Source organism: Lepus europaeus, chromosome 1, assembly GCF_033115175.1.
Source record: "Lepus europaeus isolate LE1 chromosome 1, mLepTim1.pri, whole genome shotgun sequence".
NCBI lineage: Eukaryota > Metazoa > Chordata > Mammalia > Lagomorpha > Leporidae > Lepus > Lepus europaeus.
In genome coordinates this window covers 177,466,265-177,483,981 of record NC_084827.1, presented here as the reverse complement: position 1 = coordinate 177,483,981, position 17,717 = coordinate 177,466,265, and the positions used below count along the sequence as shown (strand labels likewise).

Here is a 17,717-nt window from a genome sequence, read left to right as displayed (position 1 = left end):
GGGGCCAGTTTGGGAACAGGTGTGACCACAGCTGCGTAAAGCACAAGAGGCCAGGGCCTTGCGGAAGCCACCCCTGTGCCCTAGGCAGCAGGCTGGGCTCATCCTTGCCCAGGGAAGGCTTTGGAAACACTTCCTGGGCTGGAGAAAACAAGGCCGAGTGGGCGGGGGCGGTCTGGAGACCCGGCATGGGCGCCAACCTCTGCAGGTCCCGGTGATACTTGCATTTGAAATCAGGGAGTGGAAGAGGCAGCTTGCACGCTTGTGAGTGTGCAAAAGGCAGGGGGGTGGGGAGAGCTGCTGCGTGCTGGGGTCACCCTTCCCCCAGCCCACTTGGGGCTATCAGAGGCCACAAAGTCTGAACCAACGATGCAAAGAACAGAGACCGGCTGCCCCTCTCCGGCTTTGACAAGACAGCAGCTCCGGCGAGAGGAGCTCAGATGATGAACACAGGAAGCAGCACCGCCATTCAGGGCTTCCCTGCCCTGCGGGCCAGCTGCTTATCTGCACAGCCTCCCAGCCTGGCAGCCCTGCGCAGACTCAGGGGTGGGGGGCGACTTGTCAGACACGGGGGCTCAGCTCAGGAAAGAGGGGGAGCTGGAAAAAGGAACCTGAGGTAAAAGAAGCAGCGATCGGTGGCTGTTGAAGCCTCCTAAGACGTGGTGGTCGGCTTAATTGGGTGTGGGCGCGCGCTCACTCCTCATTCCTTTTAGGGGGCGTTTCCTACAGGAAGGCTCTGATGCCCTCAGCCCATAGCTCCCGGGGCCTTGGCTACCTGGTGCTGGCTACCGGGCTGGGGAGCAGAGGTGTTCAGCAAGGCCACGCCTTTCTCTGAAGACTGCCTGGCTGAGTGTGGGCCGTGGGCCACCGGGCCCTGTCCCCAGGCCTTGGCCCCCACCTGTGTGCAGTGGGCAGGAACCCGCTCCCAGACAGCCCAGTCATACACAGACTAGGGGCCCTGAGTGGCCCAGCCAGGGAAAGCTGTTGGAGGCGGAGCCAATCAGACTCCCCCGAGACTGAGAAGGGAGCCTGTTGGGAGGGGAAGAGCAAACCCACAGAGAAGAGCTGAGTCATGGAGGTGGAAGCTGGGGGCAGGGCCCCGAGCGTTTCTGGACTAAGCCTGGGGGCTGTTGGGCAGTACCCCTCCCCTTCTCCCCTGCCCCACATGTCTCCCCATGACTCCCTGAGCTGGCCCAGGCCCCAGGCCAGCCTCTGCTCCCTGCAAGCCCTCAGTCCTGATGACGCTGCCGCAGGGCAGGTGGCCATTCACAGAGACACAGTGACAGAGCATGTTGGCCCAGGGGCCCAGTCTCAAGGCCCTGGACCTATAGGTTACCAGCCATGGGCACAGACGCCACGAGGCACCCTGAAGTCACGGCTTCTCCAGTCATACTTAAAGTTGTGTTGGCTTTGAAGGACTGGAAGATCAAAGGCACTGATCAACTTTGAACTTCAGACTCCGTTCAATAAACCAAGGGTGCCACGTACCCAGGGAGTTCCTGGACTTGGGAAGACCACGGAGGTCATTGGTCCAACCACCTGCCTGTCATAGGCAGGCCATGTCCCTCCCAGACGAGGAGCCCACATGGGGACCAATGTAGCACATGCTGAGTAACTGCCAAGTTCTCTAAAGGGGGGGGGGTGTGTCTCACCCAAGGCGTGCAGCCATCTGCCCCTGGTAACATCTATCAAAGACCAGGCCAGGCCCGTGGGCAGCCTAGACCAGCTGGACGCCCTGCAGGGGAAGCACGTTGTGTACTGGTGCAGGTGCACGCCAGGGAGGGCCGGAAACGCCAGAGGCTAGGTCCAGCCCGACCTCTGTCGGCAGAACAATACTGCTCCAGCCCACGCCGGCGTCTGCCATGGAAGTACTGCAGGCTCCGGGGCAGGCAGCTCCAAGCCCCGCTCTGGGTCTTATTCTCTGAACCAAGTGGCTGGTGGAAGGGACCCCTTTGATCCTCGTAGCCTCCCCGAGAGGCATTTAGCCCAACACAGCTTCTCCCTCGGGACTAATCGCTGGTGATGTTTGTCCCAGGGACCGGCCAGTGGTCCAGCCCTCGAGTCCAGCTCCGTGTCTGCTCCTGGATCCTAGTTCTGCACAAAGTGGATCACTCCCTGGGAGCCTGAGACACCTGCCGTGGTGCCCTTGACTCCGGCTATCCCTTCTGGTTTCTGTTTAACCTCCTGCTGCCCTTCCAGGGCTCAGAGACCAAACTCCTGTCCATCCTGGCCACCCTGCCTGCTCCAGACAGGGACGGACGCCATGCCCCGTACCGGGGTCCCTGAGGACCAAGCATCACACACCCTCCCTTCCCCACCAAGGACGCGACACCTTCACCTCCTCCCTTCTTCCCTCCCCCATTTTTCTGTTGAGGCAGCCAGATCAAAACAGCCACATCACTCAGCCGTCACACCTCGGAGTTCACAAAGCTCTGGGTATTTGTCACATGTGCTGTGCTGGGGGTGGGGGGAGGGGGAAGAGTGGTCCCTCTCAGGCTTAGATGGCTACGGTTGAGTTTTGCTTTTAAAATCCACCTGCCAATTTTGCACATTCAGACTTCACGTGGAGGAATCAGACCTTGATGGTACTGGGCTCTGCAGATGGAGGGTCCAGCTGACTGCTTGTCTCTAAGTGACACAGTCCACTCTGTCCACTGCCCTGCTCCCACTCACCCGAGAGCCCCCAGGAGAGGATGGTCGCAGACACGGCCACCGGCTTCCCCTCTGCTCCAGGCATCCCTGACCGTCACCGCCAGACACAGGAGCTCCATTATGTCTCCTTGATGCCTGCTCCTTTAGTCACACATTGGCCACTCTGGGGGTCACAGTTTACCTGCTGAGCCGCCCCATGGACTTCTGGGAGAAAGAAAAGCTCACTCGGGCTCTTGTGTCACAGCTGCTTAGCCACAGGCCACTGTCTTCCTCTCTCTCTGCTGGGGTCAGCCCAAGTCAGGGTCAAGTGTCTGGGTGTCTAAAGACTCACCTGCACAGTGAACTTGTCATCTTCGTTGGGCAGGATTCTGTAGGTATAGACGCAATTCCGATACCTGAAAGAGACCAAAGACTGCATCAGTAGTCACCCTTGGACCCAAGGAGACAAATCTTCCTGACCTGGCTCCAGGCAGCTGGGCACCAAGTCCCCGCACCTTGCAGCTGCCCGTTCTAGGAGCTGGGGGTGAGCGTGACACCCAGCAGGTCTGGACGGAGGCGCTGCTGGCTCAGCCCACCCCCTCGGCCCTCCAGGAGTGGCAGGAAGAGGCAGGTAGGGGCCTTTGGGCACAAACGCTTTGGGGAGGGGCTTCGTCAGCCACTCAGCTGCCATGTTGGCTCAGAGAACAGAGCCAGAGGAGGTGCTGGGAGCTGAAACCAGATTCCTGGGGGGCTGGGCCAGAGGGTCACAGATCAATGCGAGGCTCACGCAGGGCTGCTGGTGAGTTCCTTGTGCCACATTTGTTCCACCTAGCTGCTGGACCACTGTGAACCTGACCCGACTCAGATTAGCACAGGAGGTTGTTTTTAGAGATTTATTAATTTATTTGAAAGGCAGAGTGAGAGAGAGAAGGAGAGACGGACAGAGAGAATCTTCCATTAGCTGGTTTACTCCCCAAATGGCCCCTACAGCCGGGACCGGACCAGGCCAATATCAGGAGCCAGGAGCTCCATCCGGGTCTCCCACATGGGCGGCAGCAGCCCGAGAGCTTGGGCATCACCTGCTGCCTTCCCCGGGTGCGTTAGCGGGAGCCGGGTCCGACGGCACAAGGCAGGGCCCCGAGGTTACTGTTAGCTCTCTGCTGGGCCAGGGGGTGCTACAGTGAGCCTCTCTGTTCCTACCGCTCAGACATGAATGAATTCAGCTTCCTCATCCGAAGGCGGGGAGGGCGATGACACAACATGCCCGCGTGGCAGTGTGCAGTCAACACGTGCACACGTCTCCAGAGGGAACCTGGTGCAGGCCGGTCACACACAGTGGCTTTTCCTCATGAATCAGCAGAGGGAGCCAGGTGGGCTGCGCCGTGGGCATCTGACGCTGCGTTCCGCGCCGTGACAGACACGGGCCATTATTACCTGCCGCGAGGCCGTGTCGTTCTGCTCTCAGACCAGCCGGATGTCGAGTGTCTGCTCCCCACACCCTGCCCGCTGCCTGCTATCAGACTCTCTCATCTTTGCAAGTCAGAGGGGAAAGAAAACCCTAGCTCGCGTCAATCTGTCTTTTACGAGGACGGTTCCGCACGTTCCCATGACAGCGATCGGAATATTTTCTGAGAATTCCTTTTCCTGTCATTGGCTTACTTTAAAAAAAAAAAAAGATTTATTTTATTTGAAAGGCAGAGTTACAGAGAAGGGAAAAGATGGAGAAGGGGAGGGGAAGGAGGGGGGAGGGGAAGGAGAGAGGGAGAGGAAGAGAGGGAGAGGGAGAGGGGTCTTCCATCTGCTTGTTCACTCCCCAAATGGCCACAATAGCTAGTGTTGGGCCGGACGGAAGCCAGGGGCTTCTTTCAGGTCTCCCATGTGGGTTCAGGGGCCCAAACACTTGGGTCACCTTCTGCTGCTTTTCCAGGCACATTAGCTGGGAGTTGGATCAGAAGTGGACCTGCTGGGACTTGAACCAGGACCGTATGGGACGCTGGTGCTGCAGGCGGCAGCTTTACCTGCTGTGCCACAACGCAGACCCTGGCTCACTTTTCTGGGTATCGTCTGGCTCCTTAGAGGACTCTGATACATGCTGCAACATATTTTGGGGTTATTTAATAGTGCTTATGGACTTTTTTTTTTCTTTTTGCTATTGTAGAAGATTTATAATCTCATGTGGGCAATCTTACGATCTTTCGTTTCATGGTTTTTGAAGCAGTGGGTGTTTAAAGAACATGTGGACAGAGGTTGGAGTCCTTTCACTCGCACCTTCTCTTCCCTTCACACAGGAAGGGTGCACTTCCTCCAGGTCCTTTGATTCCCACCTTTCAGCCCCAGGGGCAGAATCCAGAGCCTGAATCCAGACCACAACTGCCTTGTATCAGAGAGGGCCCAGGCGAATGTCCAGTCCTCACTGCCCAGAGACACCCCGGGGACACAAAGAAGCACCCCAGCACCCACCTCACCCCCTTCCCCGTGGCCCCTCTGCAGGCCTGCCAGACGCCAGACAAACGGGAGAGGCCGGCTCCACCTGCTCTGCTCTCCTCTCTCAAAGCTCTGCTCTCGACACCTCCTCCCGTAGCTGTGCAGGCGAGGCCAGCTGAGGGCCGCTAACTCATGGAAGAGCTTGAGCAAGGCCCCAACCCCGCATTAGGCAGAAAGAGCAGAGACTCACAAGAAGACACAGAAGCAGCCGCACGGGCCAGGAGATCCATGTGGCAGACGCACCTCCCTCCCTAGATGCGCTAGAGACTGAAACAGAGACAGCTGCTCCTTGCTAAGATGGGTGCGAATCCACAAGCCAGTCCACTGGGCAGCGAAGATGCCTCCCCTGAGACACATGGCTGCTGAAGCCCCTGCCGGGCTGTGCGGGGTCACTTGAGCTCTCCAATGTGACGCACAGGTGTCACCAGCAGCCAGCAGAACGGTAGCGGTTCCAAGTGCACACCACGGGTGCTGGGGGCACCGTGGGGCCACCCCATTCACCACACTGCACCTCATCATGGCCCTCTGTGCACCCCATACACATACGTGCATCTGTGTGCACACCTAGCACACACAAGCATACACACACATGCTCCTGTGCACACAACACGCTCAGCCCTTCTCCTCTCTGATGCTGTTTGTGGGTGTTTTCTCTGTGTGTTGGCTAAGACTTCTGGGTGCAGCAGGGGTGAGATCAGGGCCTGGGAAGCCCCTAAGCAAAAAGGCGCCTTGGGCTGACTTGGACCTACGAGAGCCCCGCGTGGGAAGCGAGGCGTGCAGCAGCCGCCACCCCAGATCCCAGCCAGAGAACGCCGTGAGTGACGGCTGCTGTGGGCTCATTCTGAGCGGGGAGGCAGGAGGGGGTGGACAGAGCCAATAGGTGTGGGGGGGGGTGAGCAGTGAGAGGTGCGGTGAGCAGGTGAGGACAGACGGGGTGAGCAGTGAAGTGAGAGGTGGGAGTGAGCAGGAGAGAGGGACGGCAGGTGAGAAGTGGGGTGAGCAGTGAGAGTCAGGGGTGAGCAGGTGAGAGGTGGGGTGAGTAGTGCGAGGTAGGGGTGAGCAGTGAGAGGTGAGATGAACAGTGGGAGACAGGGGTGAGCAGGTGAGAGGTGGGGTGAGCAGTGAGAGGCAGGGGTGAGCAGGTGAGAGGTGGGGTGAGCAGTGAGAGGCAGGGGTTTGGAAGAGAGGACAGGTGGGGGTGCGCAGGTGAGAGGCAGGGGGAGGAGGTGAGGACAGGTGGGGGTGCTCAGGTGAGAAGCAGGGGGAGGAGGTGAGGACAGGTGGGGGTGCACAGGTGAGAAGCTGGGGGAGGAGGTGAGGACAGGTTGGGGGTGCGCAGGTGAGAGGCAGGGGTGAGCAGGTGAGAGGTGGGGTGAGCAGTGAGAGGTAGGGGTGAGCAGTGAGAGGTGAGATGAACAGTGGGAGACAGGGATGAGCAGGTGAGAGGTAGGGGTGAATAGTGAGAGGTAGGGGGTGAGCAGGTGAGAGGTAGGGGTGAGTAATGAGAGGTAGGGGTGAGCAGGTGAGAGGTGGGGTGAGCAGTGAGAGGCAGGGGTTTGGAAGAGAGGACAGGTGGGGGTGCGCAGGAGAGAGGCAGGGGGAGGAGGTGAGGACAGGTGGGGGTGCTCAGGTGAGAGGCAGGGGGAGGAGGTGAGGACAGGTGGGGGTGCACGGGTGAGAGGCAGGGGGAGGAGGTGAGGACAGGTGGGGGTGCGCAGGTGAGAGGCAGGGGGAGGAGGTGAGGACAGGTGGGGGTGCACAGGAGAGAGGCAGGGGGAGGAGGTGAGGACAGGTGGGGGTGCGCAGGTGAGAGGCAGGGGGAGGAGGTGAGGACAGGTGGGGGTGCGCAGGTGAGAGGCAGGGGGAGGAGGTGAGGACAGGTGGGGGTGCGCAGGAGAGAGGCAGGGGGAGGAGGTGAGGACAGGTGGGGGTGCGCAGGTGAGAGGTAGGGGGAGGAGGTGAGGCCAGGTGGGGGTGCGCAGGTGAGAGGCAGGGGGAGGAGGTGAGGACAGGTGAGGGTGCTCAGGTGAGAGGCAGGGGGAGGAGGTGAGGACAGGTGGGGGTGTGCAGGTGAGAGGCAGGGGGAGGAGGTGAGGACAGGTGGGGGTGCACAGGTGAGAAGCTGGGGGAGGAGGTGAGGACAGGTGGGGGTGCGCAGGTGAGAGGCAGGGGGAGGAGGTGAGGACAGGTGGGGGTGCGCAGGTGAGAGGTAGGGGGAGGAGGTGAGGACAGGTGGGGGTGCGCAGATGAGAGGCAGGGGGAGGAGGTGAGGACAGGTGGGGGTGCGCAGGTGAGAGGCAGGGGGAGGAGGTGAGGACAGGTGGGGGTGCGCAGGTGAGAGGCAGGGGGAGGAGGTGAGGACAGGTGGGGGTGCACAGGTGAGAGGTAGGGGGAGGAGGTGAGGACAGGTAGGGGTGCACAGGTGAGAGGTAGGGTGAGGAGGTGAGGACAGGTGGGGGTGCACAGGTGAGAGGCAGGGGGAGGAGGTGAGGACAGGTGGGGGTGCACAGGTGAGAGTATCGTCAGAAGCACAGCACCCTCCCAGGAAGCACGCGGCCCTCTCAGTCAGTCTCTGCCCAACAGCTACAAGGAGCAAAAGCCCAGGAGTGGGCCCCGGAGGAGCGCCCGCCATCAGCTGCCGCAGGACCGGGCGTCTCCCACCCCCATCCCGGCCAGCCTTCCTCATTGGGAAGAGGATTCGGGCAGAAACCCACTCAGATCTCTAGGAGGACGCCCTGCTTCCCGGCAGCTCTGGGTTGGAGCGGCAAGCTCAGCAGACGTGTGCAAACATGGCCACCCAGGCCGGGGCACCGTTTCCCCAGGGATGCGCAGGGTGCCCGCCATCCCCCACAGAATCGCCGCTCAGAAACAGAAAGCAAAGCATTTCAGAGAAATCCGATTTGTGAACTCTGTACGGTTTAAGACCAAGCCCCTCTGAAACGGGGAGTCGGCTGTGAAAATTGAACACGCTGAGAAAAAGAACAGACCAGAAATGGAAAAAAAACAAAAAAACAAAAAAACAAAAGCAACCAAGCAGTTCAGAGTCGGAATTAAGCCTGCAGCAGGGCGGGAAATCGCCCCCTGTGTCTGGAGAAAGTTACTGAGGCAGAGATACCTGAGGAATCCCCACGGAGATGATCAAACGGGGGCGAGGGGTGGGCTTACGCAGCGGTTAGGACGCTGTACCCCAGAGTACCATCTGGGTTCAAGTCCCGGTTTCCCTCCCTGTTCCAGCTTCCGGCCGATGTGCACCCTGGGAAGCGCAGGTGACAGCTCAAGTCCTTGGGTCCCTGGCGCCACCCACATGGGAGACCCGGATTGAGTGGCAAATTCCTGGTTTGGGCCTGACCCAGGGCCAGCTGTTTCAGGCATTTGGGGAGCGAACCAGTGGCTGGATAATCTCTTTGTGCGTCTCTCTCTGCCTTTCAAATAAATTAGAAAAAAAATAATCTTTTAACTTTGAATCAGATGATCCAGAAGATGAAGAATATAGAGACAGATGCAAATGCAACAGGGAGGGGCTTCCTGAGTTATTTCTCTATATATTTATATAAATATAAAATATATAATATTACATATATTATATAAAATATAATATATTATTGTATAAATATATAATAAATAAATACATATAAAAACAAAAAGCAGAACCGGTAAATAAGCCCAAATGAAGGTGCCCTGGAAAGCAGGAAAGTAAGTGAGCAAACCTCTGACAAGGAGAGAGAAGCAGACTCACATGCAAGTGGGCGGGGCCCTCTCCGCCTGCCTGCCCCTCCCCTCTCCCAGCGGGCTCAGCTCCAGGAAGTGGCCTCCTTGGGCTCCCCCACCCAGGGTTGGCCAGTGGGAGGCAGGGGCAGAACGGATAGTGGGGCGGGGGTGGTGGTGGTGGTGGTGGTGGGTGTGTGTGTGTCCCTGCTCCCCTGCCCCGGGTCTGCACACACCCACTGCAGCCCCTCCCCTGCCTTCTCGGCCCCAGGCTGCTGGCTTCTCTGTCCCCAGGCCTGTGGCCCCTTTGGAGCCTGTCATCGGTTTCCGGCTGGGAGCCTGGCCGCAAACAGAGTTAGAACTGAAGAGGGGAGATAGAGCGAGAAGCCCGCGTGACAGAGCCCGGAGAAGTTGGAAACAGATGAATTACTCTCTGACAAGTGCATATACTGTGTCAAAAGGGTCAAGAGCGGAAATAAAAAAAAGGCATAAATCAATACCCAAGAAGACATAGAAGTACGTACTCAGGGATTATCTCTACACACGGCCATGAGCAGAAGTGGATTTGCCCAAATACTGCCAACATTTCAGAAATCGGCCCATGATGCCTCACACAGGGCTCTCAGGATATTTTACAAAACTTACATGAGTCTCTGACCGTGGGACGACCCAAATCACATCCATCTCATCTATGAGCACGTATGTACACAAAGCCCTAACTGTAGGGCACAGGGAGACATTATCATTAGCAAGAATAGTTTCTTTTAATCATGCAAAAATGGTTTTGTCTAAGGAAATATATAACATTAAGCTACGACACCAGGAGAAGCAAGGGACATGATGAAACCATCAGGGCACCAACAGGTGCTTGAGAAAAATCAGGGCTCAGCCCTTCAGAACTCCTCAGAAGGTGAGGGACCCCCGTGACGGACAGACACTTTCCTCCCATCATGGACACCGTATCGAGTCCCTCCCAGGCGTGATTCTCACAGGACTTCCCCCTGGGGTAGATATTTTCTTTTATCAATATCCCCCGCTGTGATAAAAAAAATTCTGGCCCATTCTGAACTCCGAATAAGAGTTACCACTATTTGGAAGGAGACCACTGAATAGCATCACTGGTAGGCAACATGACGGTGTAGGAAGAAGACCTAAGAGAAACGACTGGAAAACTGAAATAGCGAGTAGGAAAGGAAACCCTAGGGCCAATGTATCAGGGCACGAACTGCCTGCTAGGGGAAAGGATATTAGCAGTAGTAGCAAAAATGTAAAACAGACATCCGTGTAATGAGAAATATACAGGATCGATAGGAAGAACATTGCGAATAATAAAGACAAGCATAGTGGCTGTTAAGAAGAACTGAATGCTACTAAAAGGTCAGTTTTCACAAATGATATCATGGATTTCATGCAATTCCCATCAAATTTCCAAGTGTTTTTTTTTTTAATTCCAATTTGAAAAAATTATCTGGTTCACCAGAAGAATATTTGGAAAGGATAGATACGAACCCCCTAAAATAAAATGTGTTATCAAACTGTGGCAAGGCATTTAGTGTGATACTGGGGTAAGAAAATTAGACACACAGAGAACAGGGCAAATGGGCAACAGAGACAACTTCCTATTCCTGGAGCTTTTGCAAAGATGGCCCAATGGAGGCTCCCAGTTTCACCTCCACGTCCCCGGAGGACAACCAGAGCAGCAAGTGTGCGTGCCCAGGGAAGAACCCCAGCACCCTGCAGAGCCGCTGTAGGATCGGAGGCCTGGGAGGGCATCACAGGGAGAGGAGCAGACCCAGCCGGCAGCCGTGAGCCCTGCGCCCCGGCTAGGGAACGCCCTGAGACAGGGAGAGGGTGCACAGGAGAGCCCCAGCAGGCACCCCCTACATGGACAGATGCCCCGCACTGATGGCCCAAGCTGCAGGGGGTATCCACGGCCATCAAGGGCTTGGAGCCCAAGGAGCGGAGTCCCTTGAGTGGGCACCCTAGCTTTGCATCAGAGAGGGGACTCACAGCACGCCTCCCCAGGCCACAGTGCGACAGCGTGACTGTCAGAGTCCTCACTGCCCTAGGGGCCAGAAGCCCCTGGATAACCCCGACCCTGGGGACCCCCAGACGGTGCATCCCATTAGCCAAAAGTTTGGGGAAAAACAGAGTTTAAAGGTAAGTTTATCGGGCTTCAAAGGAAATGAAACTCTATTCCTAGTTTTTTCAAAATTTTCTCCATAAACTTTTTGAAGACTGTACATATGATGGTTCTCAAATTTGTTCTGTATCCCAAGTAAAGTTACCTGTTAATTTCATTTTCTAACAACACTTTGAAGTACCCTCACGTTAGCCCCAAGGGCCCCGTCATAACCGTTCCGTCTCCCATAGGAGGAGATAAGTAGATTTCTGTCTGCAGAGATTCCCTACATGGATAAGCCAAAGGAGAAACCATAAGAGAAAAAAACTGATGAACTTTACTATAAAAAACCTTTATAATCTCTCAGTGTTTTTTTTTTAAAGGCACAAAGTTTAAAGGTAAACTGGGGTGAAAATATTTGCAGGAAATATTACATAAACAACTCCAGCAAGCAGATAACAGAAAATGACAGATACCATAGAAAAACAGCAAAGAGAATTTTCACAAAGGAGGGATTTTTGAGTTCAATAACGCTATCAGATAAGTTCTTCAACAAAACTGCAATCAAATGCAAATCAAATGAGTAGCAGCCAACTTTCACCTAGCAACATAACAATGAAGATATTTAGGAGAGGAGATGGGAAAGCAATTTGTCTTTCTGTTTCAAGAACCTTAAACCATTCCTGTCCTTTGATCCCCCCCTCAGGAGTTTGCAACAAGAAGAGATAACATGTTTGCACAAAGCCGGGCCTCACTGCCACATTTATACATTGGGAAATGTCTAACAATGGGATTATTTCATAAAGGGTGGCGTTGTGTAGTGGAATCCCACACATCCATTAAGTGTGATATTTAGGAAGAAATTCCAACTCAGTCGGAACCTTGTTACTCACAGAGAAAAGGGAGCCACCAAAGGGAGATCGTACAAGCTGTGGCGAGGGGGAGAGGATGAGAGGTACCCGGACAAATGACCCGTGTTTGATGTGCGTCCCGTGACGCGCAATTCTCTGCCTTACGTTGGTACTCTTGGGCCACAAGACTTAATAGCAGTTTTGGGGTTGTGCCTTTGCACCTAGCCCTGACCATGACCTTGGCCCTTCGGCCGGGCCAGCCCCTCCCTCTGCAAAGTGCATCCCTGGCCGGTGGCTAGCAGGTCCTCCTGGGCAGCACCCTCTGCCGTTATTTATAATAAGCAACCGAGCACCAACAGGTTGGGTCCTGGGACTTGTTAATAGGATGCTTTTTCTAGTCCTCGGGGACAGAGGGTGCGAGCTGAGCAGGAGACAATGGGCTTGGCTCCTCCCCGCCCTGCTTCTCCTTGGCTTGCTCAGAGCCCAAGCCTCTGTCCCTCGGCCCCTCCCTCCCACCCAGCCTTCTGGTCCTCTGATTTCATCTCCCCTCTACCTGGCGCCACCTGCCCGTCCTCCCAGACCCCTCCCTCACTCAAGCTGCCTGGCCCCAGCCCCGGCCCCACAGCCGGTGGCCACTTGTGCGTCATTCATGTCCTCTTCCTGTCTAGGTCTCTCCGAGCACTTCCTCTGAGGAGGCCCACGCGACAGCCCAGTGTCTCCCGAGGCCTGCAGGAAGTCCTGGGCGCGACACTGCCGCTGTCGGTGGTTCCCACTTCCCAGATGTCACCGCTCGCTTTTAGCTCCTAAGACGTCATTGGCCGGCAGCACTTGGAGCACGCAGGGCGCTCAGCAGGTGCTCGCTGAGTCTCGGCCGTGGACGGTGTGTGCTGCCCACGCCCTCCCACGTCACCTCCCAGTGACGCCAGCAGAAAGACAAATAACCCAATTTTTTAAATGTACAAAGGGCCCAGATAGACATTTCTCCCAGTAAGACACACAGACGGCTAATGTGCACCTGCAGACGGTCAATTTTGTTAGTCAATAGGAAAACGCGAATGGAAGCCACAAGATGCTGTCTCACACCCTCCATCAGCAGAGAGATGGCAACCAGCGTCGGGGAGAAGGTGGAAACACCGGAACGCTCGGTGCTGCTGATGTGAGTGCGGATGGTGCCGTTGCCAGGGGAGCCAGCGCAGCCATTGCTCAACACGCGAAACAGAAGATAAGCACACACTCCAGAAGTCCACTCCCGGCTATAGACCCCGGGCTACTGACCATGGATGTCCACAGCGCTGCGATTCCAGATAGGATTCACCAAAGCCACGGAGTGGGAACAGCTCCAGCGTCCGTGGCCTGATGACCGGACAAGTACGGCCTCCCCACACAAGGGCGCATCAAACTCTGAATGCAATGGCTCACGTCTCGCCATGAATGAGCCTTCCAAGCGTGATGCCACGTGACAACGTCCGGACCAAAGGCCACGGATGACAGAGAATAACAGATACATGGAATTCCCAGGACAGGCCCGTCCTCAGACACGAAGCAATGGGCTGTTGCCAGGGCTGGCAGGAGGTGGGTGGGGGGATTGTGAACGGGCACACGATTTCTTTCAGAGGTCTTTTACTGGAATTACATTGCTCAACACTGCGAATGCACTATAAACCACGGAACTGCAGCTAGAAAAAAGGATTGGCCAGCGCCATGGCTCACTAGGCTAATCCTCCGCCTGCGGCGCTGGCACACCAGGTTCTAGTCCCGGTTGGGGTGCCGGATTCTGTCCCGGTTGCTCCTCTTCCAGTCCAGCTCTCTGCTGTGGCCCAGGAAGGCAGTGGAGGATGGCCCAAGTGCTTGGGCCCCTGCACCCACATGGGAGACCAGGAGGAAGCACCTGGCTCCTGGCTTCGGATCGGTGCAGCGTGCTGGCTGTGGTGACCATTTTGGGGGTGAACCAATGGAAGGAAGATCTTTCTCTCTGTCTCTCTCTCTCACTAACTAACTGCCTGTCAAAAAAATAAATGAATAAAAGAAAAAAAAAAGAAAAAAGGATGGTTGGGTGGCATATGAATTCTGTTTCAATTGAGAAAGCACAGCCCCACGGGCCTCCATCCCGGGAGCCAGGAGAAAGGCCCAGTGGGCAGGATCACATCACACAGGGCCCGCAGCCCAGGGAGACAGGCCATTCAGTGGAGAGGGGTTGATGTCCGTGTACAGGTGAACTTGACCTGTCAGAGCCAGCATCTACCCGTGTCCAGAGGACTGCCCCGGAGTGCTGGGCAGGTGCACAGAACGCTTGGAGAAGCAGCATGGCTGCTCTGAGTCACCTCACCCCAGAGACGCCCTGATGAGTTAAATATAGATCTCCCCCGAGGCATCGCTCTCTCCTGGGCTCGCACGCAGGGGCAACACTCAGGAGGGGCACCCCTGCACAGAGCCCACTGGCCCTCTGTCTTATGCAAAGTGGACCCCAGGAGCCAACATGCTGGGGGGCCAGTGAGGGTGACCCAGGCCCCATCCAGAGGAGCTCACTGCCCCTCACATTCCCAAGTCCCCCCCCCCCCCCCGCCCCGCAAGGTGGCAGAGCTGGGCTCAAGCCGCGTAGTGGTCTGCCAGGGTCTTCCCACGCCGGTGCTGTCCCCAGGGATGGAGTGCCAGGCTGCCTTCAGACTGAGTATCCTGGGAAAGATCCAAGCTTTCCTGCCCAGCAGTAGGCCAGGGGCTGCCCTCTCTCTCCAGGGAATGAAAGTCGTGCTGGGCGCGGGGCGGATGTGCCCCCCAACGTCACGAGGCCAGCACCCAAGCGCATCCTTGCCTTTTGCCATGTCCCTGGCCCCACCCCCAGCTCTATTTAAATAGTTAAATTCCATCCTCTTCCTCCCCCCCCCCCCTAATTTGTGATTTTCTTGAGGATTCATTACTAGGAGTTTGACCTGAGAACAGGGACCACGACATACACCTCTAGGCACTACTCAAGAGCCCCACAGCCCCCTCCTTAGTCTGTGCAGCAGTCCTGGCTGCGTCTCACCCCAGACACTGCCTTCGCGAACACAGCCAGGCCTCAGGCAGTCCCCAGCCACCGCTGCAGCCCGGTGGCCTCAGCTCCCCCTGTCCCAGCAGCTGCCCAACACAACTGAACCACTAGAGGGGACCTCACTTCTTTCCACTCTGCAGGTCCCAGCTACAACTTCGCAAACCACCCAGGCAGGCAGGAGTCCCTGTGCTCAACTGGTGATGCCCAGCCACTGTCCCCTCGCTCACCAGAGGGGACCTGGGAGGGAACACAGCCCTGGGCTCCTGTGGGGGCTGGGGCACATGGCCTGTCCCCACTTGGGGATGTTTCCGGAGCAGCAGGGTGCCTGTGTCTGCCTCTTGCAGCCCGGATCCCTTTCAGAGGCCTGGCATGGCAGCCCCACAGCACCTCCCCGGGGACCACCGGAGAGCAAAGCCTGCTGCTTTTGGAACCCAGTCTGCCCGGGCCTGCCTGCCCAGGGCCTTCTCCTGTGGTTCCCAGGTACCAGGCCATGGTCAGGCAGGTGCAGCTGGCTTTCAGCCATCCGCAGGGACCAGAGAAGATCAAGCGCGGGGCCTTCTGGCTTTGAGAAATTAGTTCCCTTAGCTGAAAAGGACTGGCTTTTTTTTTTTTTTTAAATATATGTTCCTGCCCGCTTGGTGTTCAAGGATGCTTTCAGGAACTGGGCTGCTGGGAGATGACAGCTGTCATTCATTCAGTTGCTTTCCAGTTCTTAAAGCTCCATCTAATTGGCAACATCAGGGGTAGCAGGTGTGTGCAGTCCCGAGCTTTTTGGGAAGTTTGCTGTCTAGGGTCCCACAGCCTACAGCGGGCATCCAGTGGAGCTGAGGAGAGAGGGGAGCCCTGAGCTTGGGTGGTGGGAGGTCTGCCTGGTGGGGGGGTGCTGGTGTTTGGAGCTCAGCAGTGGGCTGGGTCAAGAGGGTGGTGGGCATTTGTGGGTGCCAGGGGCACCTCCCTCAGGAGCAGGAGAAGGAGTGATGGAAGCAATAAGGGTGCGCAGCCTGGAGCCCCGCTTCGCCGCCAGCCAACATGGCGGCCTCCGGCTGTCCGAGCTCTGCCTGCGCCCTGCAAACCAGGGCTGCTGGCCCGGAGGTTCTCGGCCCTCTCCAGCTCCGGCTCTGCCTGCCAGGATCCTGGACCTTAAAAAGCTCACTGTGGAGAATCAGAGAGCCCCCCCCCCCCACCACAGGGCCCTGGTCCTGGGGACCCCAAGCCCTGGGAGTCTCAGCACACAGCCAGCCCCAAGAGCTTCTTCCAGCCCAGGGGAGAGCGGCACGTGGGCCAGCCTGGGAGATGCTGGCAAGAATCTGGCCTCCCCTCCTAAGGCCCCTGGAGGCAGCGGGTCCCCAGGGGCAGCACCCCGGGGGCAGTCCACGGCCTGTGTCCCCTCCCCTGGGGCGTGAGGATGGGGGCCACAGGAAGCCGGCCTTGGGAGGCGGGGCTGCTGACCCAGCCAGCACAGGATGGTAGCCGGCTGTGAGCCTGGGTTGGTTTCCAGCGCCTGGAGTGACCCTGTAAACACCCCGCCTTCTCTCGCTTCCACCCCAGGGCACGTGCACACCCTGCCTGAGCAGGGGCGGAAGGAGGGGCTGCACAGTCCCCTGTCCTCAGCTGCAGTCTCTGGGGGCAGATGGCCTTGGCTTTGGCTGGCGCCTCTCACTTGAACCTGCCCGAGCCTCAGTTTCCTTATTTGCAAAATGGGGTGTTCGTGCATTTCAGATTGTGGGGACCAAGTGGGCCAATAAATGCAGAGCACAGCGGGTCTGTGACCTGTCACCCGCCCCTCTGCTGCCTGAGCCCTGGCTGCTCCGAGGGACCCTGCTGCCAGCCCAGGGACACCACCGGAGACACTCAGGTGGACACACCGCTCCCGAGTGCGCCCTGGCGCTGCCGAGGCCAGTCTGGGAGCAGGGCCTCCCTCTGACATTGGACACGATGGGGAGTTTAGAACAGCAACCGGCACGCTCAGCAATGTCCCCATCTGGGTGGCGGGGAGTGGCTGGTGGCAGAGAGACCCAAACGGGTGGGGACACGGCCCAGGGCGTAGCGGGGAGCAAGGCCACAGGAGGCTGCTTGCGGTGGGGACAGTGACTTCCTCTGCTCTCAGGGCCCAGAACGTGACTTCTGGGTGAACTGAAAGTCCCACCTTCGTCAACCCCACCCCGTGCTGGCGGCTCCTTCCAGGGGCCCCAGGCCAGAGGGCAGGAAGGGCTCTCTCTCCTGCCACGTTCGCCCTCCGTGGGGTGTCTGGGCCTGGCGTCTGCGGCTGGCACCTGAGTTGCTTCTCAACGCTGCTGCCTGCACGGAGCCCTGAGCTTCCTCCTGGCCCACAGCTCATGCGCAGCTGGAGGTGCCACCAGGCCCGAGCGGCTCTGAGGGCTCGGGCGCTGCAAAACGTGCCGCGGGCCGGGCTGGCGGACTCCAAGGCCAAGGTGGGCCTCCGGGAGACACAGCCAGGTCCCTCGGCCCCCAGGGCCTCCCTCCACCCCTCCATGGCTCAGGGAAGGCGGTACTCACAGCACACAGAGCGCATACGCCCTGGAGATGGACTCGCTGGCGCGCACGAGGAAGCTCCCGTCCTTGCCGGTCCTGGAGAGCAGCTCCTCCGCCTTGGAGCGCGTGATGTTGCCGTGGTTCCAGCAGGGCACCATGGTGGCCGAGGGCCTCCCCGGCCAGCCGGCCGCCACCCCAGGGACCTGCCGCCCGTCCCCTCTCGGTCGCCTTGGCGGCGGCTGCTGCCGCTGCTGCTGCCACAGCTTAACTGACTGACTTCCTGTTTCAGGCGCTCAGCGAGGGAAAGGAAACTGAGCTTCAGAGAACTTCCTCATGACAGAACACCCAGAGCGAGCAAGCCCCCGCTGCACCTGCCCGCCCCGGCCACGGCGTGCAGCCCCTCCCC

The 17,717-nt window shown here is 57.8% G+C and overlaps 1 protein-coding gene across 1 annotated transcript in view; it reads right to left on the bottom strand.

Moving 5' to 3' along the window:
• The window catches only part of INPP5D (inositol polyphosphate-5-phosphatase D), a 140,073-nt gene extending 122,604 nt beyond the window's left edge, over positions 1 to 17,469 (bottom strand). Inside the window, exons 1-2 of the mRNA XM_062202517.1 lie at positions 17,336 to 17,469; positions 2,981 to 3,044 (exon numbers count right to left, since the gene is read on the bottom strand). Coding sequence (XP_062058501.1) covers positions 2,981 to 3,044; positions 17,336 to 17,469 — 198 coding nt within the window. The remainder of the gene's footprint in view (positions 1 to 2,980; positions 3,045 to 17,335) is intronic.
• Positions 17,470 to 17,717: the final 248 nt, after the last annotated feature.